Source organism: Mytilus edulis, chromosome 5 (genome assembly GCF_963676685.1).
Source record: "Mytilus edulis chromosome 5, xbMytEdul2.2, whole genome shotgun sequence".
NCBI lineage: Eukaryota > Metazoa > Mollusca > Bivalvia > Mytilida > Mytilidae > Mytilus > Mytilus edulis.
This window is the reverse complement of record NC_092348.1, coordinates 15,087,734-15,115,683: the sequence shown is the minus strand read 5'-3', so window position 1 is coordinate 15,115,683 and position 27,950 is coordinate 15,087,734. Positions and strand designations below refer to the sequence as shown.

Genomic DNA, 27,950 nt, shown 5'->3' with positions numbered 1-27,950 from the left:
TTATGTCTGCGCTCTGTAGTTCGTTTTTGATATAAGACAAAATGAACATCTGTAGCTTTTTCCAGTTTATCTAGGGAAAACGATAATATATAATACAACTACCGCGATTTAACTACAACAGGACATGCATGTAGTAACAATAACAGCAGGTCTTCAAACAGATAACATGCACATGTATTTACCGTTTGGTTCAACTTTCTTAATTTTCTTCACTGAAATATAAAACGAAACACATTATAAGACATTTTTAAATATGGTCAGTTAATCAGAGTGTACAAAAGCAACTCGTTACATCGCCTTTGCATTATGTTGTACATCTACCCGCGTTATCACCGTTATTCCTTATCATTTGATTCGTAATAGTACCAAATATACCACAAAAAAAGCATTTTTTATCAGCTAGTCACCAAAATGTCGTGTTATGGAATATTGCCTTTCTTATTATTTTTTTTTATGTCAAACAGAAAACACTGATGCTTTGATGGCATCAAATTACAGTTTGTTTTACTGATGTTTAATAAGTCCTGTATTTTACGATAATATTGAAAATAGAAAAAATAGATTGATTGATTGTAAATGAAAAAGTTAAAGAAATCATTAACTATTTCACTAGTTAAAATGAAAATTACAAATAAGCCAATTAAACTAAAGGTCACCATTGCAGTCTCACAAAATTAACTGAAGACCCCCTTATCATCATTGGTGAAATAAGTTGTAGCATTTCAGATTGTTTTATTTAAATTTTCCCTTAGACTTACCCATATATTTTATGTTTAGCCATGGCGGCCATTTTGGTTGGATGAAAGGATTATCGGAGACACTTTCTCAATCAAGATTACACTATTTGAAATTTCCTTAAATTATCAATTCAGGGACAGCAACCAAACATGAGGTATTCTGATTCGTCTGAAAATTTCAGAGCAGATTGATCTAAATATTATGGACATTTTTATCCATGTCAGATGTGTTATAAATGCTAGAGTTTCAGATATATAGGCCAAAAACATCGGACACATTTTGAAACTTGATTCCTTAATAATGATATTGGTCATGTGTGGTTAAATTTGCCTCAGTCGTTTCAGAGAGAAGATTTTATAACAAACAAATTTAAAATTTATGAAGAATTATGAAAAATTGTCTATCAAGGGGAATAACTCCTTATGAGGTCATTTGAAAATTTTGGGCATGTTGACTTGTTAGTAGATTTTACTATGCTGAACATTATTGCTCTGTTTATTTCTATCTATAGTAATATTAAAGATAGTTACAAAAGCTGCAAAATTACCAATTCAGGGGATGCAACAAAACAACATGCTTGTCTTATTCGTCTGAAAATTTCAGGGCCGATAGATCTCAACCTGATAAACATTTTAACTCTGTCAGAATGGCTATATATTCATTAGTTTTAGATTGCATGGTTCTTCGATATGAAGTGTCTGATTTGGTATATCAAATATCAAGTTACCAGTTGGATGGGTCTGATATGTAAATAGCGGTATATTATATTGATACCGGAACCCCCCAATGCATCGAGGAAAGTGATGAAAAAATTTATGTGGAAAAGAATAGAGAATGCTATATGAATTTAATTATAAAGTATCCAGTGAGTAAACATCATAATTGTATTTACCTTTCGGCATAATTTTCGTAGTGTTCGTCACTAAAATATAAAATGTAATTCATCATGTTCATTTTAGTCTGAATCCATTTAAAATCCGTTTTCGTAAGTTGATCTAATCAAGGCATACTCTCCAATATTGTAGTAACAATTTAAGTTAAAGGTTTGGTTGGAGGTTTTATGTCGAAGTCATCATCGTCATCGATTGCTTGTCTAGCACAAGCAGTCGTCAGTACCGATAAGTAGGCTATTGTGTCATGTAAGACCAGTTTTCAAACATTATCATTAATATTATCGATATAAAAAGATGTATAAATCCAACAGATTTAAGCATTTATTTTACTACCAGTAAAATCATGAAAACACAAAAATGTCTTTACATCATTATAAAAAAACAAACATAAGACGATGAAATTATCATAAAAATATGAAAATTCATTAAGACATAATTGCTTTTTTTGGACAATTATATTTTGGTGGGGTTGGTGTTTACTTTTGTATTAGTTTTCTTAGTACTGTTTTGTCAACTTTGTCTTTTTACAGTCCTTTTGATCATTTACTCGGCATTAAGTATTTCTATCGACTTATGAGAGTTGAAATCTCAATAGTAGCTTCTGCCTCTTTATCATACACGGCATGCTACAATCCAAAACAAACCATTTGTTTTGTTGGTTTTTGAAAAATGTGTTTTAAATGAAATTAATTGTCATAGGTATCCAATTTTTATGTCCTTGGACTGTAGTCGTTTTTGATATGATAAAATACATTGTACATCTGTAGTTATTTCCAGTTTGATTATTGCAAGAAAGGACAAAGGATAATAGAGAATACCACTACCGCGATTTAACAACAAGAGGACATATTGTGTTCTTATGTTGTACTGGGCCCCCACCCTCCCAGGTTAGGGGTAAGGTCGGAATTCCGTTAACACGTTTAATCCCGCCACATTCTATGTATGTGCCTGTCCTAAGTCAGGAGCCTGTAATTCAGTAGTTGTCGTTTGTTTGTTTGTTACATATTTGTTTTTCGTTCCTTTTTTGTACATAAATTTGGCCGTTAATTTTCTCGTTTGAATTGTTTAACATTGAATTTTCGAGACCTTTTATAGCTGTTTATGCGGTATGGGGTTTGTTCATTGCTGAAGGCCGTACGGTGAACTAAAGTTGTTAAATTCTGATATTTTGGTCTCTTGTGGAGAGTTGTCTCATTGGCAATCATACCACATCTTCTTTTTTATATGCATGTTGTAACAATAACAACATGTCTTCAAACAGATAACATGCAAATCTTTTCACCTTTTGGTTTAACTATCTTGACTTTCTTTACTGAAATACAAAACAAAACACATTATAAGACATTTTTAAATATGGTCAGTTAATAAAAGTGTACAAAAGCAACTCGTTACATCTCCTTTGCATTATTACTTCGATAGCTTGGTAAGCACAAGCAGTCTTCAGTGACGATTGGTAGGCTATTGTTTTATGTAAGACCAGTTTTCAAATGTTATAATTATACCTATAAGAAGATGTACCGGATAAATAATTTTCTCAAAGATTAAAGCATGTATTTCAACTACAGTAAATGTTTATGCTCGGCGTTATGTTTTTCTATCGACTTATTAGAGTATAAATCTAAATGGAAGCTTCTACCTCTTTTTCATACACGGCATGCTAAAATCCAAACAAATCATTTCAGTTTTGGGTTTGTTGAAAGAATGTGTTTTTAATTTAAATTAACTGTTATAGATTGTAGTTGACAAATTTCTTATGTCTACGCTCTGTAGTTCGTTTTTGATATAAGACAAAATGAACATCTGTAGCTTTTTCCAGTTTAACTAGGGAAAACGATAATATATAATAAAACCCCCTTATCATCATAAGTGAAATAAGTTGTAGCATTTCAGATTGTTTTATTTAAATTTTCCCTTAGACTTACCCATATATTTTATGTTTAGCCATGGCGGTCATTTTGGTTGGATGAAAGGATTATCGGAGATACTTTCTCAATCAAGATTACCCTATTTGTAATTTCCTTAAATTATCAATTCAGGGACAGCAACCAAACATGAGGTAGTCTGATTCGTCTGAAAATTTCAGAGCAGATTGATCTAAACATTATGGACATTTTTATCCATGTCAGATGTGTTATAAATGCTAGAGTTTCAGATATATAGGCCAAAAACATCGGACACATTTTGAAACTTGAATCCCTAATAATGATAATGGTCATGTGTGGTTTAATTTGCCTCAGTCATTTCAGAGAGAAGATTTTTATAACAAACAAATTTAAAATTTATGAAGAATTATGAAAAATTGACTATCAAGGGGAATAACTCCTTATGAGGTCATTTGAAAATTTTGGGCATGTTGACTTGTTAGTAGATTTTACTATGCTGAACATTATTGCTCTGTTTATTTCTATCTATAGTAATATTAAAGATAGTTACAAAAGCTGCAAAATTACCAATTCAGGGGATGCAACAAAACAACATGCTTGTCTTATTCGTCTGAAAATTTCAGGGCCGATAGATCTCAACCTGATAAACATTTTAACTCTGTCAGATTGGCTATATATTCATTAGTTTTAGATTGCATGGTTCTTCGATATGAAGTGTCTGCTTTGGTATATCAAATATCAAGTTACCAGTTGGATGGGTCTGATATGTAAATAGCGGTATATTATATTGATACCGGAACCCCCCAATGCATCGAGGAAAGTGATGAAAAAATTTATGTGGAAAAGAATAGAGAATGCTATATGAAATTAATTATAAAGTATCCAGTGAGTAATCATCATAATTGTATTTACCTTTCGGCATAATTTTCGTAGTGTTCGTCACTAAAATATAAAATGTAACTCATCATGTTCATTTTAGTCTGAATCCATTTAAAATCCGTTTTCGTAAGTTGATCTAATCAAGGCATACTCTCCAATATTGTAGTAACAATTTAAGTTAAAGGTTTGGTTGGAGGTTTTATGTCGAAGTCATCATCGTCATCGATTGCTTGTCTAGCACAAGCAGTCGTCAGTACCGATAAGTAGGCTATTGTGTCATGTAAGACCAGTTTTCAAACATTATCATTAATATTATCGATATAAGAAGATGTATAAATCCAACAGATTTAAGCATTTATTTTACTACCAGTAAAATCATGAAAGCACAAAAATGTCTTTACATCATTACAAAAAAACAAACATAAGACGATGAAATTATCATAAAAATATGAAAATTCATTAAGACATAATTGCTTTTTTTGGACAATTATATTTTGGTGGGGTTGGTGTTTACTTTTGTATTAGTTTTCTTAGTACTGTTTTGTCAACTTTGTCTTTTTACAGTCCTTTTGATCATTTACTCGGCATTAAGTATTTCTATCGACTTATGAGAGTTGAAATCTCAATAGTAGCTTCTGCCTCTTTATCATACGCGGCATGCTAAAATCCAAAACAAACCATTTGTTTTGTTGGTTTTTGAAAAATGTGTTTTCAATGAAATTAATTGTCATAGGTATCTAATTTTTATGTCCTTGGACTGTAGTCGTTTTTGATATGATAAGATACATTGTACATCTGTAGTTATTTCCAGTTTGATTATTGCAAGAAAGGACAAAGGATAATAAAGAATACTACTACCGCGATTTAACAACAAGAGGACATATTGTGTTCTTATGTTGTACTGGGCCCCCGTCCTCCCAGGTTAGGGGTAAGGTCGGAATTCCGTTAACACGTTTAATCCCGCCACATTCTCTGTATGTGCCTGTCCTAAGTCAGGAGCCTGTAATTCAGTAGTTGTCGTTTTTTTGTGTGTTACATATTTGTTCTTCGTTCCTTTTTTGTACATAAATTTGGCCGTTAATTTTCTCGTTTGAATTGAGACCTTTTATAGCTGTTTATGCGGTATGGGGTTTGTTCATTGCTGAAGGCCGTACGGTGACCTATAGTTGTTAATTTCTGTCATTTTGGTCTCTTGTGGAGAGTTGTCTCATTGGCAATCATACCACATCTTCTTTTTTATATGCATGTTGTAACAATAACAACATGTCTTCAAACAGATAACATGCAAATGTATTCACCTTTTGGTTTAACTATCTTGACTTTCTTCACTGAAATACAAAACAAAACACATTATAAGACATTTTCATATGGTCAGTTGAGAAGAGTGTACCAAAGCAACTCGTTACATCGCCTTAGTATTATTAATTCAAGATAATAGTGGGATAGAAGGTTTTATGTCAAAGTCACCATCGAGATCGATAGCTTGGTGAGCACAAACAGTCAACAGTACCGATTGGTAGGCTATTGTTTTATGTAAGACCAGTTTTCTAATATATACTAATCATAAACATAAGAAGATGTTATGGATAAAACTTTTCCCACAGATTAAAGTAGATATTTTAACTACAGTTAAATCAGAAACAAACAAAAACGTCTTTACATCATTATAAAAAAAAAATAGGACGATGAAATTATCACAAATATGAAAATGTATTCAGACATATAACATTTTGTTGTGGTTCGTATTAATCATTCTTTTTATTATTCTAAGTACCGGTTTGTAAACTTGGTCTTTTTATGGTCGTTTTGAATTTTTGCTTGGCGCTATGTACAGTTATAGGACAAAAGTGAGTTCCCACTAAAAAAATGTCCTATCATATCAACTAAAATCGTTATTTTTCAAAAAAATATTAACAAGTGACATTATGAGCGATTTTAATAAAATAAATATCATAAGATGTAGAGATGTATGAAGTTTAATTGTTTATTTGGCCATACCGTTCACGAGGTTTGTTTTCATTATCTGATAGGTTAAACACAAATAAAAAAAAAATACGATTTTAATTCAAGGTAAGAAAACATAGCAAACTTTTAAAGAAATATCTTTCTTTGCGTTCACCTCACCAGAAAATTAAAATGTGCTTAATAATATCATGGACAAATAAACAACAAAACTTAACATTTCTACATCTTATCATATTTATTTGAAATGAATAAGTCATTTAGTTACTTGGTAATATTTTTTTGAAAAGTATTGGTTTTAATTGAAATGATAGGACATTTTGGGGTGGGACCTCACTTTTGTCCAATGACTGTATTTCTATTGACTTAAGAGAGTTGAAATCTTAATGGTAGCTTCTGCCTCTTTATCATACACGGCAGGATAAACTTCAAAACAAACTATTTCAGTTTTATAAATAAACAGCTGCGCCATGAGCGCATGATACGCCCGACGTCTTGTGTGGAAGTTTTATGTAATAATCATAAATAGTTTCTGAGGAAGTTTTAAGCAATAACCATTTATTGTTTTTGAGACACGGCGGGACATGTGAACCCCCCCCCCCCCCCCCCACCCTGTTTTTTTTTTTTACAAATATCATTAAAATAAAATTTTGAATCAAACCAAAAAGTATACAGATCTTTAAATTAGTATAACAAAGAAGTGTGTACAGTTTCAAGCAATAATCATAAATTGTTTTTGAGATACGGCGCCACATGTTAAAAAAAACCTCCCCTTTTTTACAAAATACTCAAAAACTCAAAAAGTAAAATTTTGAGTCATCACCAAAACGTATACAGATCTTTAGATTAATATAACAAAGAAGTGTGTAAAGTTTTAAGCAATAATCATAAATCGTTTTTGAGATACGGCACGACATGTAAAAAAAACCTTCCCCCTTTTTTACAAAATACTCAACAACTCAAAAATGAAATTTTGAATCATCACCAAAAATTATACAGATCTTTAGATTAATATAACAAAAAAGTGTGTAAAGTTTTAAGCAATAATCATAAATCGTTTTTGAGATACAGCGCGACATGTAAAAAAAACCTCCCCCTTTTTTGCAAAATACTCAAAAACTCAAAAATGAAATTTTGAAACATCACCAAAAAGTATACAGATATAAAGATTAATATAACTAAGAAGTGTGTAAAGTTTTAAGCAATAATCAAGAAACGTTTTTGAGATACGGTGCGACATGTGAAAAAAACCACACCCCTGTTTTAGTTACAAAGTGCCGTAACTCAAAAAGTTTAAATCTTATTTTCACCAAAAAGTATACAGATCATTTGACCATCATAAGAAACAACGATATTAAGTTTCATGAAATTTGGATAAGTCGTTCTCAAGTTACGATGCGACATGTTTACGCCGGACAGACGGACGGACGGACAGACAGACGGACGGACACCGGACATTTGTATACCATAATACGTCCCGTCAAAATTTTGACGGGCGTATAAAAAAGAAGATGTGGTATGATTGCCAATGAGACAACTGTCCACAAGAGACCAAAATGACACAGACATTAACAACTATAGGTCACCGTACGGCCTTCAACAATGAGCAAAGCCCATACCGCATAGTCAGCTTTAAAATGCCCCGATAAGACAATGTAAAAAAATTCAAACGAGAACACTAACGGCCTTATTTATATAAAAAAAATGAACGAAAAACAAATATGTAACACATAAACAAAGGACAACCACTGAATTACAGGCTCCTGACTTGGGACAGGCATATACTTAAATAATTTGGCGGGGTTAAACATTTTAGCGGAATCCCAACCCTCCCCCTGACCTGGGACAGTGGTATAACAGTACAACATAAGAACGAACTATAAAAATCAGTTGAAAAAGGCTTAAGTCGGCAGATGGACAAAAATACAAGTGGACGTGGCCGGGTACTTGTACATGCGGACAAAAAAAAGACATTAGGAATAGATCTGAGAGTACTTGCAGTTATCTGACTGCTAGTTCAAAGCCACTAGCAAATAATAAAACAAATTATGCATCTAAAACTAAAGTATCAACCCGTACACATCCAACACCCAATGGATTTAGTGTAAAGAATGTGTTTTTAAATGAAATAAATTGTTATAGATTGAAGGTAACGAATTATTATGTCTGTGCACTGTAGTCCTTTTTTGATATGATAAGACAAATTGAACATATCTAGCTGTTTCCAATTAACTATTGCAAACTAGGAAAAACGATTATATATAATAAAACTACCGCGATTTTACAACATCAGGACATGCATGTAGTAACAATAACAGTATAATATCAAAAAGATTATATGCACATGTATTTACCGTTTGGTTCAACTTTCTTAATTTTCTTCACTGAAATATAAAACGAAACACATCATAAGACATTTTTAAATATAGTCAGTTAATAAGAGTGTATAATAGCAACTCGTTACATCGACATTGTTTATGTTGATAATCTACCTGCGATATCTGACACCGTTATTCCTTATCTTGTGGTTCGTAATAGTACCACATATACCACAAAAAAAAACGCTTTTTCTCTAATGACTCACTTTGAGATGTCAGCTATATGATAGTTATTGAGTTTGAATTTGATTTCATTGTCCCTCTTTTATTTGAATTTCATATATTTTCATACAAACTAATGCTATTTATATTGTCAAGTTGTTACAAATACATCATGACACGAACTTAGCAAGTTATTATTTACAGATGCAGCATTGACATTGTGCTGCTTATAGTAACAGTGTTACTTATTTCCTCTGGTTCGCCCTACATATAATACCATGCAATACTAATAAACTATTGGGGAAAAAGTCAATAAAGTAAAATAAAGAAAAAAATATAAAAATGGCTTTTTTTGTCTCCAGCGATGAATTTAGCAGGATAGGAGAGATCAGGAAGGCTTTCATGTATTCATGGTCCAGGGACTGCATAAAAACTGTAGTATGGGTCTGTCTTTACGAGTAAATTTCTAATTCATAAATAACGGGATACTATCTTTTCTCATATAAAAATCATTGCTATGTCTATTACTTCATGTCTACAGACAAATTCAAATGACCTTTGCCTTATTTCATGTTTAGTGATTATGATTTTAGAAACTTAAGGTAGCAATACACAGTTAGAAAAAAAACTTAAAATTGACACTCATAATTTTTAAACACCCTCTTTCGCCTCCTGTCTAACAAAGAAGGCTTATTTGTGTTGTGCATGTATATATTTATAGAAAGAGAATCTTCCATAGATTTGATTTCTAATAGTCATAATGGTGAAATATAATCCCTTTTGAGTGTAACCATGGCAACAATCTGCATTTCTTTGATACAAAATATAGCAAACAAGGGGGGTGAAAATATCACAAAAGTCTCCAAAATTTGGTCCAAAGGAAAATTTCAATCAATTACAGTGATACCTTTCTTGAAACCATAGGTTTATATCTATCAAGTGGTCCAAAAAAAAAAATCATATGCATTTCTGCTCGTTTTTCCATAAAATTGAATTGAAAAGATCGAGCGCAAAATCTTTGTTGATAAACACTTGAATAATTTATGGACCTATGGGCGGTACGGATAGGAAAATACGGACTGTCAAACTGATAAATGGCCTATAAAACATGCTAAAAACAATCTAAATGTTCATATAAACCCCCTAAGAAGGCCATATTATTCTTCAATTATCTAAAAATCAATTTTATTGTACAAAAACTTTAATATTTAGAAAATTCACCATGGCCATAATGCGAAACTAAACTTCTAACTGTGTATTGAAAGTCAACTAATTAAGGAAATCATTGATATATGTAGATGCATCTGATCCGGCAGGTTTCATTTTGACCACAACCTCATTAGTCAATGATGATTTTGTCCAAAAAAATATATATCAAAAATAACGAACTGGGAGGAAAATTCAAAACCGAACGTCCATAATGAAAAGGAAAAATCAAAACTTCGAACACAAAAAACGTATGGATAACAACTGTCATATTCCTGCCCAGTTATAGGTAATTTCTATGTAGGAAATGATAAAATATAACTGGTTTAATAGTTAGTTAAACCTCCCACTTTTATGACAGTCGCATAAAACTTCTATTATATTGACACCAAACATACAAAATAGAATCATTCTTAAATACAATTAGCAGTGGGTTAATTATATTTGGTGAATTCAATGATCGTTATTTGTACCAGTCTTTCTGTTGGTGTTGTTTTTACCTTGACCTCATTTGCATGGCTCATTGTTTAAAGTAAAGCTTACATGGTTAAATAATTTTCTTAATTAGTATACTATGTATAAATGGGATTCTTACAAGGTCTTTATGTATGTACACAGTGTTCAGCTTATAAGCGAATCAATTCACATAAAATACTTGTCATTCATAAAAATTTCAGTAAAACTGACAATCAGTCTTTGTCCTTAGATCTTTTTTAAAGACCCCATAGCCCTCACTTCAGGCAATAATGATTAAGGTTCTAGTTTTGTGTTATATACGTCATGATATTAAAAGCAATGGTCAACACTATTTGGTGTATGGAATGAGTTAAAAGTGTATATGTCTCTTTGTAAGTGCTCATCTAATCTGAACTTGGAAAAAGAGTTGTCTCATTGGCACTCATACCACATCTTCTTATATCTATTAACCTCATGTCTCTGAATAAGTCAGTTTCTCAGATACATTAAGTAATTAGTTTAAAATATTTAGTGTTAGTTTATGTGATAATTGTAGTAAAACATTCACCTAAAAGACATTAAAAATAAAAGCAGTTGTACTGTAAAACAGTCTGGATATTAAAGATGTGCATTATTGTTCATACGAGCAGTAATTAAGTGCTGTTTTCAGCAACTCTTTGATTAAAAATTTGTTGAAATTTATATTAAATAGGAAGTTATGCATACAATTATTTACAAACATCATTATTCGGAAATAAAGGCGATACATGACTCCCTACAATATATCAATATTCACCGGTAATATTTGTGCTTTTGTATTTATGTTCTATCTAAATCATAGTGAGTCTAGCAGAAATATTATTATGAAAAACTTGCTTTTGAATAAAGGAAATGAAAGCTTTAACATGTATCTATTAAAGTCAAAACTCATAGCTGTGGTCAATGTCATACATACTTCAAGACATTTCTTCATTGCAAACGCATAAAACAACATAAAATATCAACACCTACATACAAAGGATACTTATAAATCTTTCAACAAGGAATCGTTTTTCGATAAAGCATTTATAAGTCACATGCTGAAGATCGTAGGATAAGGAATAAAGGGGAGGGGGGAAAGTACTGAACTATAAGAGGAAAAAATCAAATTAGAAAGTATATAATCAAAAGCAAAGAAAAAGTAAAATAACGAAAAGACCGAACTCCGAATAAAATTCAAAACGGGAGTCCATAAATTGGCATAAGCAAATTGCAAAATCAAAAAGCTCAAACACATCAAACGAATTAGGGACTAATATGTGAATCCTGATTTCGTTAAGTAAAGACGTTGAAAATAGTGGATTAAACATAGTTTTATAGCTAGCAAAACATCTAACGTGTAGTACAGTTGCATTAAGTTCCATTAAACTGACAACAATGTGTGAACAAAACAAATTGACCTAATAGATTGAAATGTCAAAAATAAGAATATAGCAGTAAACATTGTGTTATAATCTTAATCACTATAAAACAAACAAATAGGTAAACAAAGACAAAGCACATCTATAGCAAAATCGAAAGACAAGAATACCAAAATGTATGATAGCACAATAACACAATGACGGGATGTATGAATACCGAGCTACTCAGCTGGATATTACAAAAATATGCTGTTGATTGCGAGTAAAGTAATTCACTTGAAGTTTATTTTTGTGGATGTCCAGGTGATCCAGATCACTGAACAAAAGATTTGACTGGAGGTACCCTTCTTACATTAAACGTATTATGTACAAGTGGACATTTGAAAATCAAACGTTACTTACAGCGAGGTGTTAATAAATGCCTGTAAGGAACTTAAAGAGCAGAGCAGCATTATTTCGTGGATAAACATTCACAAATACAACTGTTCACAAAAATGTGAAAAGATACATGCAGACTTACATAAAGATTTTTTTTTATTATTTCCTAACAACCAAAAGACAACATAACTATCCTTTTAAACCCCGATGTCGCTTATATGCAACTGATATTCCTATCCGTCTTTTTTTTAATCGGATCATGGCTTAGTCAACTAAACGACAGAAGAGTGCTATATTAGAATGCATCCTTTAACAGGTCGAGAACTCTAGATATCCTGACGTCAGAATATATTTACATAGTAATTTTCCAAACACAAGGCCAATATGGCCTCGAAAAACTGACCAATCGACTCAATAAACTACAATGCAATGTGGGCTACAACGGAGTTTACTAGCACTTGACGTGGAATTAGTGCAAAAACTGTCAACTAAGATAGTGTCTAGGACTCTCAAAAAATTGTTATTGTTCTGTGAATATGCTTATTTTTAAATATATAGCATAATCCTCAATTTGCATATTCAGATTAAAAAAGTATTGTTTACAGGCTTCACATTTCTACTTTCTTTTTCGCCTCATAAAAATTGTTGAACAGGTTTTTTTCCAATGTTATGCATTGTGCCTGTGCAATAATTTCACGTGAAATGACCACTGCCCTGTATGGAAATTTGTTTGACTCTTTAAAACCTGTATAATGTCATTTCAAAAACATTTATGCTAAGAAAAACACGAAAACTGGCACTAAAAGACTTCTATCGGTAGTGAATGTGTAATCTTTTTATCAGGACCTCAACTAAAAGTAATAATATCATAATACTCAGTATGCTAAAAATAAGTGTTTTTAAAGTATGGACGATAAATAGCTTAGTATATTTTGTATAGTTTCATCCATCGATAAAGTCCGTCTGTTGCATGCTTATTGTATTCCAAAATATACCTCAGAGATATTTTCATCGGTCGGCAGCTGCTGTCCTATTGACGTATTTGCAATATCTCCAATTATTTAAATCCTCAGGATCATAGTGGGTTTAATATACCCTATTAAGTTTTCTAAAACGTGCTTTGTATATAGAATTAAGATGATGAGGTTTGAGTGCTAAATAAGACATCTTTCTATCTTTCCATTGTTGTTTCGTTGCTGTCTAGTGGAGGAATACCTGAAATCTCTGTGTCATCATCAAACATAGTCATGGCTATATAACGGGTAATTCAGACACTTAGAAACAACTCTCATTAAATCTGAGCATGGCACGGACTCTTTATATCACGAACTATAGATGTAGATACATAAAATGGAAAATTAAGTGAAATTGTGAATCCCGCAATGCACGAAAAAATGTGTTGTATTTTATGGAATAACACGTGTTCTTGGTTGATTGTAAATACTTAGTATTGTTACTCATTAAATGAATTGGTCAAAATCCAAGGTAAACATAAATTGCTTCACACGTAAATAAACAATAACATGTGCATAAGTATGCTAATTCATGCATTTCCATAAGAGGTAGTGTTCCCGACCTGTTTATGTATTGAAATTGAAGCTTCACGTTAACAATTGTGTTCTTCTTTTATAAATTTGATTTAAATAACACTATTACTATTAAAAAATTATTGTCAATCACTTTGTATCTCAAGAATTCATTACGATAAACGATTTATGTTATTCCCATTTCCAATGTGTATTTTTACCGTCACTTAGCAAAATATAAAGAATTAACTAATCACTCAAGACAAAAACATATAAAACATACTCCTTACTTTTAAAGAAGGAATTATTTCAACAACGTAGTATCCAATTAGTCAACATCGACAACTATATTTACCTGTTGGCTTAATTTTGGTAATTTTCGTCACTGAAATATAACACATAGTCAATAAAAGTGATTTTTTATATTGGTACGTATAGGATATTAACTCAAAACAACTCGTTAGTTCACCACTTCAGGACCGACAGATGATTTTAAGAAGACTTCAGGATCTGTGACAATAGAAAGTTTTAAATATGTAGCACCCTTTCACGCTGTAATGAATTCATTAAGATGTTGATAAATCTAATAATTGCAGTTAACATCTCTAATTCAACATCATAATGATATGCATATTGTCACAACAAATTGAATAATATAAACTGTAAATAGTAAATGTATATTAATTATGTTTACCTTTTGGCTCTACTTTCTTTACCTTTGTAACTGAAAAATATAATGTAATCAACAAATGTGAATTATTTTTTATAATTTGTATAAGATATTTTAAATCAACATTCTTTCACAAATTCAGGACCGACACATTTGTAGTTTTAGAAGGCTTTAAGACTTGCGTAAGTGATAACTATTACGTTTGTGATATGCAATTCATTTAAAAACAAGAATCTGTCCATAGTACACGGATGCCCCACCTGCAATTATCATTTTCTATGTTCCGTGGACGTGAAATTAGTCAAAATTGTAATTTGGCATTTAAATTAGAAAGATCATATCATAAGAAACATGTGTACTAAGTTTGACTTCAACGCGTTCCGTAGCAGTAGCACAGTGGTTTTGTTACTTCTGCATCGATGTCCTTGTTCGAAAGTTACAAGTCAATGTCCACGTGCCTTTACTAACTTGGCAATCAGTTGATCTAGATATGTCGAACCATATTGTATATCTCTGTTTTATCACTTACAAAACAAAAGAAAACGATCAAATGAAGAGGATTTGCAGAAAGACTTCTAATGGTGAAACTAACCACTTAGTTTCGAAGAATTAACTATGATATTATATAGTTATGTACATTTTTCTTCTATGCATTTCGACCTTCGCATTGTGATAAAAACTATATATAATGACATTTTTTCTCTTATTGATAAATTTGATATTTCAATAACAAGATTATTATCATCGAGGTTGTTTTCTATGTATTTAGACCTTCACTAAGCACAAATTAAAGAAATAACTACTAATTTAAGACAAAAATAAATAAAAAATTCTTTTAAAGAAGGCATTATTTCAACAGTATTGTATCCAATTTGTCAACATCAAAAACTATATTTACCTTTTGGCTTAATTTTGGTAATTTTCTTCACTGAAATATAACACATAGTTCATAAACGTGATTTGTTTATATGGTGCGTATAGGATATTAACTCAAAACAACTCGTTAGTTCACAACTTCAGGACCAACACATGCTTTTTAGTAGGCTTCAGGATCTATGTCAATAGTAAGTTTTTTTTAATATGTAGCATCCTCGACACGCTGTAATAAATTCATTAGGATGTTGATGAATCTAAAAAATACAGTTATCATCCCTCATTCAACATTATAATGATATGCATATTGTCACAACTTTAATTATATAGACTGTTACTGTAAATAGTAAATGTATATTAATTATGTTTACCTTTTGGTGCCACTTTTTTTATCTTTGTAACTGAAATATAAAGCATATTCACAAAATGAGAATTGTTTTTTATGATTTGTATTGGATACTTTTTTAAATCAACTTATTATTTAAAAAATCCAGGACCGAGTCGACACATGTTTAGTTTTTAGTAGACTACACGACTAACGTTGATGGAAACTATTACGTTTGCGATATGCCATTTGATTTATAAACAAAAACAAAACCAATTCTGTGTAATTTCTTTAAGGAAGTTTGCTGCTCAGTTTCAAAATAAATAACTTTCCATCAAACTAAAATATATCAGTAGGGCATAAATTGAGGAATCAAAAGAGCAAAAAAAATATAGGGGTCAATGTGCTTGTTTTCGAGATATTAGCCATTGAAATTTTGGCGGGAAAATGTTCTCTCTTGATTTTTCATAGCTTTATCATTGACCAGTTAAAGTTCTCAGAAACTATTAAAAAATAAATAAGATTTTATAAGACTTTTACAAATGAATTATAATTACACATGTAAAAGATTTATAAAATACAAAATGGGGGTCCATGGGCAAATTGTTTGAAAGCATTCAAATGGATCAAACCAGAGGATTTCGAAAATCTGACAAAAATTCCAAACATGACAAGTAAACATCCTGATACGAATGAGTTTTGTAGCAAAATAGTTTTGTTACTTCAGGATTGATGTCATTGTGTGTATGTTTCTAGTCAATGTCACGTGCCTTTACTAACTTGGCAATCAATCGATCTAGATATGTTAAACCATTTTCTATATCTGTTTTATCAATAACAAAAGAAAAGAAAACGATCAAATGAATAGGATGTATAAAAAATGTATTTGCCAAAAGACTATCAATGATAAAACTAACCACTTTGTTTTTTAAGAATTTACTATGAAATGATATAGTAGTTATGTTGTTACTTCTTTTCTTTGTATTTTGAACTCCACATTGCAAAAAAAACTAACAAATATAGTAACATTTTCCGTCTTCTTTTTTAAATTTGATTTTAAAAACACGATTATTATGATTGTGATGTTAATTTCGTTTGTACACCAGTTTGCTGTTCTATTATTTTACTACGTAACAATATATTTAAGTTGTACTATGTCCTCTCTGTGTTTCGACCTCCAATTTGCAAAAAAAAAACAAATAACTAACCAAGAACAGTTGAAAATTACTCCTCACTTTAATTGAAAGCACTATATCAGTTATATAGTTTTCATACTGCCAACACCGAAAAATATATTTACCTTTTGGCGTAATTTTGGTAATTTTCTTCACTGAAATATAACACATAGTCAATAAACGTTTTTTTTTATATGGTACACTTTAGGATATTAACTCAATACAACTCGTTAGGTCACAACTTCAGGACTGACACATGATTTTATGTAGGCTTCAGGATCTATGTCCATAGTAAGTTTTTTTAGTATCTAGAATCCTCTACACGCTGTTATGAATTCATTAAGATGTTGATGAATCTAACAAATGCAGTTAATATCCCTCATTCAATATTATAATGATATGAATATTGTCACAACCAATTGAATTATATAGGCTGTAGATAGTAAATGTATATTAATTATGTTTACCTTTTGGCGCCACTTTCTTTATATTTGTAACTGAAAAATAAAACATATTCAATAAATGTGAATTGTTTTTTATGATTTGTATTGGATTCTATTTCAAATCAACTCATTATTTAACAAATTCAGGACCGACACATGTTTAGTTTTTAGTAGACTACACGACTAACGTTGATAGAACTATTACGTTTGCGATATGCCATTTAATTTAAAAACAAAAACAAAACCGATTTTGTGTAATTTCTTTAAACGAATGAGTTTTGTAGCAAAATAGTTACTTCAGGATTGATGTCATTGTATGTATGTTTCAAGTCAATGTCCACGTTACTATCTTGGCAATCAATCGATCTAGATATGTTAAAGCATATTTTATATCTCTGTTTTATCAATAACAAAAGAAAATAAAACGATCAAATGACGAAGATGTATAAAAAATGAATTTGCCGAAAGGCCATAAATGATAAAACTAACAACTTTGTTTTTTTGAATTTAATATGACATGATATATTTATGTTGTTACTTCTCTTCTATGCATTTTGACCTCCATATTGCAAAAAACTAACAAATGTAGTGACATTTTCCGTCTTCTTTTTTAAATATGATTTTGATAACTCGATTATTATATCATTGTGAGGTTAATTTCGTGTGTACACCAGTTTGTTAACGATATATGTATGGTGTACTATGTCCTTTATGTATTTCGACCTCCATTTTGCATAAAAAAATAAACAAGAACTTTGATAAAAAAGAATTGAAAATTATTCCTCAATTTTATAGAAAGCACTATATCAGTTACATAGTTTTCATACTGCCAACACCGAAAAATATACTTAAGTTTTGGCATATTTTCTAAATTATATAAAACGAAATAGATATTATATTTACCTTTTGGCATTACTTTATTGATTTTCTTTTCTGAAGTATTAAATGACATGTATTAGAATAATTGTTTTCAAATTTGATTAGTCAACAACAATCGATTTGTTAAATCGGAGTTATGCAGACCACTAGAGGACCGAGGCCACTGTTAGAAGGCTGGAAAGTACACAATATTTTAGTCTTTTTTTTTTATCTTTGCAACAATACCTTTTTACTCGAGTTTTATTTTTGTTCGAACTTCGAACTTTACAATATGGTAATACGGTATAAGAACTTTTATACTGACTTTACTGCACAAGTGAATTTGCAATAGAAACAAAAGGTTTACAGATTTTCTTGTCATTTTACACTTGTATTTTATTTCTATTATTGTGGAACTAATTTGAATTTATTTTATTGGGAATCTTATAAACCAATTCATGTGGAAACTGGTAAAATATAAATGCTTGATGAGTTATATTACAAAAAGGGGCATATGCAGAAAAGTTTTAAGTTATATGAATGGTTATTCATGACAACACAGAAGTGCTGACTACTGTGCTAGTGCTACCGTCGAGGAGGATACCTCCATTAGCAGTGGCATCGATCGAGTGGTTGTCAATAAAGTCTTTATAGGAACCAGGATTAAAATTTTGTGTGCGAGTGTGTTGAATGAGCCGAACGAATAAAATTCATAATATTTCTTCAAATAGATTATTTGTTACGTATGCAATTGCAGTGTTTAAAACTTATAAAACCACACATTCAAATATGTATGGAGCATAAGTGTTAGTGTACATTGTAACGTGCACGTATATTTTGAAATTACTCCTACATTAAGATAAACAAAACTCATCATAGATACCAGGATTGAAATTTACTTTAATTGACACGTCCTTGATTGTTCATAACCATACACAATATTCTACGTTATATTTTTAACTTATTTTAATGTAGAATCATGAGGAAGGTTAACCTCCTGCCCTCCACCTAAAAAGATATGTTAACTTGCAAGAGTATGCCAGGAAGTTTAAATGTCAATTTTATTTAGTCGTACAGTAGAAATCAGGGTAACAACAGAACAATTAGCTAGAATACATCAGGATACAAAAAAGTATCCAAATCTGTATCAAAATAAAGGTATTAATTGCGAAGTATAAAAATTAATGACCCGGCATAGCAACAAGTGATATTGAATATTCAATAGGCCAAACAATTATTTCATTGAAAAAAGCGTTAAAATCAAAAGTGTAGATCTATTTTGGTCAATTCCTACTTTATGTAATCAATCTTATATGGGGTTTTTTTCTGATTTTCAATTTAAGAAAACACTTGAGAGTATACAAAATTGAGCGATATTCGGATTTTTTTTTCAAGAAATTATGCATGCAACTTAAACTCATTCAACTGCATCTGAATATAGAAAAGGTACATGTTATAATTGTACTTCAAGAGAAAAATTACAATTTGGCATAATTGGTTGTAAATGTATGAACAAAGCAGTGAATATATGCTTTTGTCATTTTTGTTTGGAAAATCCGATCACGAGATTTTTCTTGGATTTTTTTTTAAATTTCTTTTGAAATTTATATCTACTGATTATCGTTACTATGATAAAACATATTAAATCTGCAATAAATTCAACACTGATTGTATTTTATATAGTCATATGTCAAACAAAGGTCATAACCATATAAATCTATAACATGTCCATCCCCAGGTTCCCGGTATTTGAATACTGGAGAGAGAAAAATGATTTTTATATAAGATAGATCATTAAGAAAATAGCTCCTCAGGTAGAATTGTTTTGCAACTTTTCCAAAACAGATTTTTTACTATGCTTTTTTAACAAATATAATAACAAGTAACAGTACATATTAGGAAAGGTTCCTTTACTTCATAAGAGTATACCTATTTGTGAATATAAGGAAATCTATGAAATACGATAATGAAATAAGATATGAAAGGACAGGTTCACTTTATGCTTTTTAAAGAAAATAAAACAGTCTTTAACATTCCTTGAAAACAATAGTTATTTCCCCCTTTTGAATTATAAATACATTTGTACCTACCTTTTGACATGTTTTTCTTTATTTTCTTCACTGAAAAATACCCCCAGAAAGGTATTAAAGATTATATATGGTTTAGGGGTGCGGATCTCAACCATTTAAAATGTTTTCAAACATAAGGGGTGGGGCTGACCCCACTGAACTCTCCCTGTATTTCATTTTATGTGTTTTATTGTTCCATACTAGAATATATATGGTTAAGGGGTGGGGATCTTGACCATTTACAAGTTTTCAAACAAGAGGGGTCGGGGTGACCCCTTATGGACTTCCCTTTTATTTCATTTAAGATTACAAGAATATATATGGTTTAGGGGTGGGGATCTGGACCGTTTACAAGATAATAGCTCGTTCTTAGAATTGAACGGGGTGGGGTGACTTCCATGGATTTTCCTTTAATTTCATTTGATTTGTTTTATTGTCCCATACAAGAATATGTATGGTTTAGGGGTGGGGATCTGGAACGTTTACAATATACTAGCACATTCTCAAACTGAACAGGGTGGGGACGATCCCCAGGGACTTGATTTCATTTGGTTTGTTTTATTGTCCCATACAAAAATATATTGTGATTCTGGGGTGGGGATCTGGACCGTTCACGAGTTAATAGCACTTTTTCAAATTGAAGGAGGTGGAGGCGACCCCAAGGGACTTCCCTTTAATTTCATTTCATTTGTTTTATCGTCCCATTGAAGAATATATATGGTTTAGGGGTGGGGATCTGGACCGTTTACAAAATAATGCACCTTCTTAAATTGAACGGAGTTGGGTTGAATCCCAGGGACTTTCCTTTAATTTCATTTGATTTGTTTTATTGTCCCATACACGAATATATATGGTTAAGGGGTGGGGATCTGGAACGTTTACAATATACTAGCACATTCTCAAACTGAACAGGGTGGTGACGACCCCTAGGGACTTCCCTTTGATTTCATTTGGTTTGTTTTATTGTCCCATTAAAAATATATTTGGTTCTGGGGTGGGGATATGGACCGTTTACAAGTTAATAGCACTTTCTCAAATTGAAGGGGGTGGGGCGACCCCAAGGGACTTCCCTTTAATTTCATTTTATTTGTTTTATCGTCCCATTGAAGAATATATATGGTTTAGGGGTGGGAATCTGGACTGTTTACAAGATACTAGCATATTCCTAAATTGAAGGTGGTGTGGATGACCCCCAGAGACTCACCTGATGTGATGTGTTTTGTTGTCCTATAATCATTTCTGAAGACTGCGTGTGTCTATCACTTACAGTTTTCAAGTTATATTTATTTGAAAATTTTAGAAAAAAAAATCCCATAGTGTTCTATAGTTTACCCCTCCCCTCTTTCTGCCCCCCCCCCCCCCCCCCCCCCCCAAGTAAATACCCCTTAATAGACCCCAATGCACAAACGAATGATTGATGGCTCACCTAGATATATTAGTCTAACATTTTATGAAATCCTAAGTAAATCTGACCAGCGGTTTTGGAGAAACGCTGCGGACAAGTTCATTTTTAAAGTGGCGGAAGAAAAAGAAAAAGAAAGAGAAAAAGAAAAAGAAGAATAATAAAAATGATAAGAACTGAGCAAAAACAATAAGTCTCCAAACTTTGTTTGGGAGACTTAATTATGGAAGCACTACTCCCATTTAAAATATCAGGTTAGATCTTATATAAGGTTCGTCCAGTAATATACATAAATCAATGCATGTCCGCGATCCCTTACGAATCAATGTGCTTTTATCTTAATCATAGCACTATTATATCTAGGTAGATTGTTACTCAAATGATTATATACAAGCTTACATAAAAGTTGTGCTGATATGGCAAATGCTTTAATGGTTTCTCGGTGACATTTGTAAGTAAGACATTTTTAAATTGTTTCATAACAACAAGCTTATTGAAGAACCAAACAGATAAATGCACCTCATTTTGTACTGAATTGAAGTTGGTTTTTGTAACTAACGACCAATGGCATATGTCTTCTATGTACTCGAACCCATTCTCAATCAAGGACACAGAAAGAATAGTTATGTATTTTATACATCTATTTCTCTCATGGTTAATATAGATTTTGACCTTTTTCCTGCAATTTTAAATTAGGGAAGGGAAAAAAATAAATATAATACAGTCTAAACAGAGTCGGAGACTTATTTGTGAAATAACCATAAGACCTATATAGAGTGCATTTATTTTGGTATATATATAAACATAAAATTATTTTCAGGACGGGACTCCAAAAATTTATCTGATGTCTGGGGCCGTAACAAAATATACGGGTACGCCTCGATTAACACTGTGCAGAATGAATACATTCCGTGGTTTCATAAATTCGAAATGGAGCGAGCAATGATTTTCTTTTACTTTTTACAGTCCCTATAATTGTTCAGATAAGGATTGATTATGCATGTTGTTGTCATTTGTCAATGTCAATAATTGCGTATCTCGTTATTTGTATAGTAACTAAGATCCGGTTAAAGCGCACGTCACTCAAATAAAACCAATGCAAGATTTAATTTGGAACCAATGTTTTGCACTCTACGATCTAATACATTTTTTGATGGTGGCCGTTTGTAAAAAAAAGTCCTTCCATATGCGCCTGTTTCACTGTAACAATCAATAAATAAATCCGTTTCAAACAAATAAAAAGTGTATGGCCCTTCCGAGAAAACACGTCTGGTCAAAAGAGTCATTAAACTTTATAACACCGCAGAAAAAACAAGTCCCGCGAATTTTATTAATCTTCATTCAGTCAAAAAAAATGGGCCTTCTATTATCATATTATTTAAGAATTGAATGCTTCTTTTTGTAAATTTATTGGGGTGTAAAAGCGTTGACCGAAGTACATTTTGTATGAAGCGCGCAAGCGCTTCATTCTAAAAATGTACACACGGTCAGCGCTTTTACAACCCTATAAAGGTACAAAAAGAAGCATTCAATACTTATAATTACATTTTTTAGCTATGATCATGAAAACACGAATTTTATATATTTTATTATTTAATTCACCTGTGCACTTTATTGTAGGAGCACGTGTTATCATGAGTGGAAAGTTGTATTGAGCATTGCAACTGCTTACGGAATAACACGTGATGTGCAGTTAGCCAATCAGAATAAAATATTATAATGAAACATACATCTAATGTAATTATTATAACATATAGAAAAGTCTGTTCCTATTTATGTTGACCTTTGTTTTGTTGCAGTTCAGTGTTTCCTTTATTCCGTTGTTTTCCTTAGGATTTAGTTTGTAACCCGTTTTTATTTTCTCCTAATCAATTTATGACTTTTGAATAGTGGTATCCTACTGTTGCCTTTTAAGCTCACCTGGCCCGAAGGGCCAAGTGAGCTTTTCCCATCACTTGGCGTCCGTCGTCGTTGAAACTACTGGGCCAAATTAAACCAAACTTGGCCACAATCATCATCGGGGTATCTAGTTTAAAAAATGTGTGGCGTGACCCGGCCAACCAACCAAGATGGCCGCCATGGCTAAAAATAGAACATAGGGGTAAAATGCAGTTTTTGGCTTATAACTCAAAAACCAAAGCATTTAGAGCAAATCTGACATGGTGTAAAATTGTTTATCAGGTCAAGATCTATCTGCCCTCAAATTTTCAGATGAATCCGACAACCCGTTATTGGGTTGCTGCCCCCTGAAATGGTAATTTTAGGGATTTTTTGCTGTTTTTGGCTATTATCTTGAATATTATTATAGATAGAGATAAACTGTAAACAGCAATAATGTTCAGCAAAGTAAGATTTACAAATAAGTCACATGACCAAAATGGTCATTTGACCCCTTTAGGAGTTATTGACCTTTATTGTCAATTTTTAAACATTTTTCGTAAATCTTAGTAATCTTTTACAAAAATCTTCTCCTCTGAAACTACTGGGCCAAATTAATCCAAACTTGGCCACAATCATCTTTGGGATATCTAGTTTAAAAAATGTGTGGCCTGACCCGGCCAACCAACCAAGATGGCCGCCATGGCTAAAAATAGAACATAGGGGTAAAATGCAGTTTTTGGCTTATAACTCAAAAACCAAAGCATTTAGAGCAAATCTGACGCGGTAAAAGTGTTAATTAGGTCCAGATCTATCTGTCCTGAAATTTTCAGATGAATCGGACAACCTGTTGTTGGGTTGCTACCCCTGAATTGGTAATTTTAAGGAAATTTTGCTGTTTTGGGTTATTATCTTGAATATTATTATTGTAGATAGAGATAAACTGTAAACAGCAATAATGTTCAGCAAAGTAAGATTAACAAATAAGTTAGCATGACCAAAATGGTCAGTTGACCCCTGAAGGAGTTATTGCCCTTTATAGTCAATTTTTAACCATTTTTTCGTAAAACTTAGTAATCTTTTACAAAAATCTTCTTCTCTGAAACTACTGGGCCAAATTAAATTAAACTTGGCCACAATCATCATTGGGGTAACTTGTTTAAAAAATGTGTGGCCTGACCCTGCCAACCAACCAAGATGGCCGTCATGGCTAAAAATAGAACATAGGGGTAAAATGCAGTTTTTGTCTTGTAACTCAAAAAGCAAAGCATTTAGAGCAAATCTGACGCGGTAAAAGTGTTCATTAGGTCAAGATCTATCTGTCCTGAAATTTTCAGATGAATCGGACAACCTGTTGTTGGGTTGCTGCCCCTGAATTGGTAATTTTAGGGAATTTTTGCTGTTTTTGGCTATTATCTTGAATATTATTATAGATAGAGATTAACTGTAAACAGCAATAATGTTCAGCAAAGTAAGATTTACAAATAAGTCAACATGACCAAAATGGTCAGTTGACCCCTTTAGGAGTTATTGACCTTTATAGTCAATTTTTAATCATTTTTCGTAAATCTTTGTAATCTTTTACAAAAATCTTCTCCTCTGAAACTACTGGGCCAAATTAATCCAAACTTGGCAACAATCATCTTTGGGATATCTAGTTTAAAAAATGTGTGGCCTGACCCTGCCAACCAACCAAGATGGCCGCCATGGCTAAAAATAGAACATAGGGGTAAAATGCAGTTTTTGTCTTGTAACTCAAAAACCAAAGCATTTAGAGCAAATCTGACGCGGTAAAAGTGTTCATTAGGTCAAGATCTATCCGTCCTGAAATTTTCAGATGAATCGGACAACCTGTTGTTGGGTTGCTGCCCCTGAATTGGTAATTTTAGGGAATTTTTGCTGTTTTTGGCTATTATCTTGAATATTATTATAGATAGAGATTAACTGTAAACAGCAATAATGTTCAGCAAAGTAAAATTTACAAATAAGTCAACATGACCAAAATGGTCAGTTGACCCCTTTAGGAGTTATTGACCTTTATAGTCAATTTTTAATCATTTTTCGTAAATCTTTGTAATCTTTTACAAAAATCTTCTCCTCTGAAACTACTGGGCCAAATTAATCCAAACTTGGCAACAATCATTTTTGGGATATCTAGTTTAAAAAATGTGTGGCCTGACCCTGCCAACCAACCAAGATGGCCGCCATGGCTAAAAATAGAACATAGGGGTAAAATGCAGTTTTTGTCTTGTAACTCAAAAACCAAAGCATTTAGAGCAAATCTGACGCGGTAAAAGTGTTCATTAGGTCAAGATCTATCCGTCCTGAAATTTTCAGATGAATCGAACAACCTGTTGTTGGGTTGCTGCCCCTGAATTGGTAATTTTAGGGAATTTTTGCTGTTTTTGGCTATTATCTTGAATATTATTATAGATAGAGATTAACTGTAAACAGCAATAATGTTCAGCAAAGTAAGATTTACAAATAAGTCAACATGACCAAAATGGTCAGTTGACCCCTTTAGGAGTTATTGACCTTTATAGTCAATTTTTAATCATTTTTCGTAAATCTTTGTAATCTTTTACAAAAATCTTCTCCTCTGAAACTACTGGGCCAAATTAATCCAAACTTGGCCACAATCATCTTTGGGATATCTAGTTTAAAAAATGTGTGGCCTGACCCTGCCAACCAACCAAGATGGCCACCATGGCTAAAAATAGAACATAGGGGTAAAATGCAGTTTTTCTCTTGTAACTCAAAAACCAAAGCATTTAGAGCAAATCTGACGCGGTAAAAGTGTTAATTAGGTCCAGATCTATCTGTCCTGAAATTTTCAGATGAATCGGACAACCTGTTGTTGGGTTGCTGCCCCTGAATTGGTAATTTTAAGGAAATTTTGCTGTTTTGGGTTATTATCTTGAATATTATTATTATAGATAGAGATAAACTGTAAACAGCAATAATGTTCAGCAAAGTAAGATTAACAAATAAGTCAGCATGACCAAAATGGTCAGTTGACCCCTGAAGGAGTTATTGCTCTTTATAGTCAATTTTTAACCATTTTTTCGTAAAACTTAGTAATCTTTTACAAAAATCTTCTTCTCTGAAACTACTGGGCCAAATTAAATTAAACTTGGCCACAATCATCATTGGGGTAACTTGTTTAAAAAAATGTGTGGCGTGACCTGGCCAATCAACTAAAATGGCTGCCACGGCTAATAATAGAACATAAAGGTAAAATGCAGTTTTTGGCTTACAACTCAAAAACCGAAGCATAAAGAGAAAATCTGACGCGGTAAAAGTGTTAATTAGGTCAAGATCTATCTGTCCTAAAATTTTCAGATGAATCGGACAACCCGTTATTGGGTTGCTGCCCCTGAATTGGTAATTTTAGGGAATTTTTGCTGTTTTTGGCTATTATCTTGAATATTATTATAGATAGAGATTAACTGTAAACAACAATAATGTTCAGCAAAGTAAAATTTACAAATAAGTCAACATGACCAAAATGGTCAGTTGACCCCTTTAGGAGTTATTGACCTTTATAGTCAATTTTTAATCATTTTTCGTAAATCTTTGTAATCTTTTACAAAAATCTTCTCCTCTGAAACTACTGGGCCAAATAATCCAAACTTGGCCACAATCATCTTTGGGATATCTAGTTTAAAAAATGTGTGGCCTGACCCTGCCAACCAACCAAGATGGCCGCCATGGCTAAAAATAGAACATAGGGGTAAAATGAAGTTTTTGTCTTGTAACTCAAAAACCAAAGCATTTAGAGCAAATCTGACGCGGTAAAAGTGTTAATTAGGTCCAGATCTATCTGTCCTGAAATTTTCAGATGAATCGGACAACCTGTTGTTGGGTTGCTGCCCCTGAATTGGTAATTTTAAGGAAATTTTGCTGTTTTGGGTTATTATCTTGAATATTATTATTATAGATAGAGATAAACTGTAAACAGCAATAATGTTCAGCAAAGTAAGATTAACAAATAAGTCAGCATGACCAAAATGGTCAGTTGACCCCTGAAGGAGTTATTGCCCTTTATAGTCAATTTTTAACCATTTTTTCGTAAAACTTAGTAATCTTTTACAAAAATCTTCTTCTCTGAAACTACTGGGCCAAATTGAATTAAACTTGGCCACAATCATCATTGGAGTAACTTGTTTAAAAAAATGTGTGGCGTGACCTGGCCAATCAACCAAAATGGCTGTCACGGCTAATAATAGAACATAGGGGTAAAATGCAGTTTTTGGCTTACAACTCAAAAACCGAAGCATTAAGAGAAAATCTGACAGGGTTTAATTGTTTATCAGGTTAAGATCTATCTGCCCTGATGTTTTCACATGGATCGGACAACCCGTTGTTAGGTTACTGTCCTGAATTGGTAATTTTA

The 27,950-nt window shown here is 32.1% G+C and overlaps 1 protein-coding gene across 1 annotated transcript in view; it reads right to left on the bottom strand.

Annotated features, from left to right (window-relative positions):
- The window catches only part of LOC139523060 (uncharacterized), a 305,106-nt gene that overhangs the window by 243,813 nt on the left and 33,343 nt on the right, over positions 1-27,950 (bottom strand). The window contains exons 18-31 of the mRNA XM_071316817.1: positions 20,296-20,325; positions 18,251-18,280; positions 17,372-17,401; positions 17,030-17,059; positions 15,776-15,805; positions 15,430-15,459; positions 14,556-14,585; positions 14,217-14,246; positions 8,710-8,739; positions 5,692-5,721; positions 4,427-4,456; positions 2,914-2,943; positions 1,631-1,660; positions 183-212 (exon numbers count right to left, since the gene is read on the bottom strand). Of these exons, the coding sequence (XP_071172918.1) occupies positions 183-212; positions 1,631-1,660; positions 2,914-2,943; positions 4,427-4,456; positions 5,692-5,721; positions 8,710-8,739; positions 14,217-14,246; positions 14,556-14,585; positions 15,430-15,459; positions 15,776-15,805; positions 17,030-17,059; positions 17,372-17,401; positions 18,251-18,280; positions 20,296-20,325 (420 nt within the window). The remainder of the gene's footprint in view (positions 1-182; positions 213-1,630; positions 1,661-2,913; positions 2,944-4,426; positions 4,457-5,691; positions 5,722-8,709; positions 8,740-14,216; positions 14,247-14,555; positions 14,586-15,429; positions 15,460-15,775; positions 15,806-17,029; positions 17,060-17,371; positions 17,402-18,250; positions 18,281-20,295; positions 20,326-27,950) is intronic.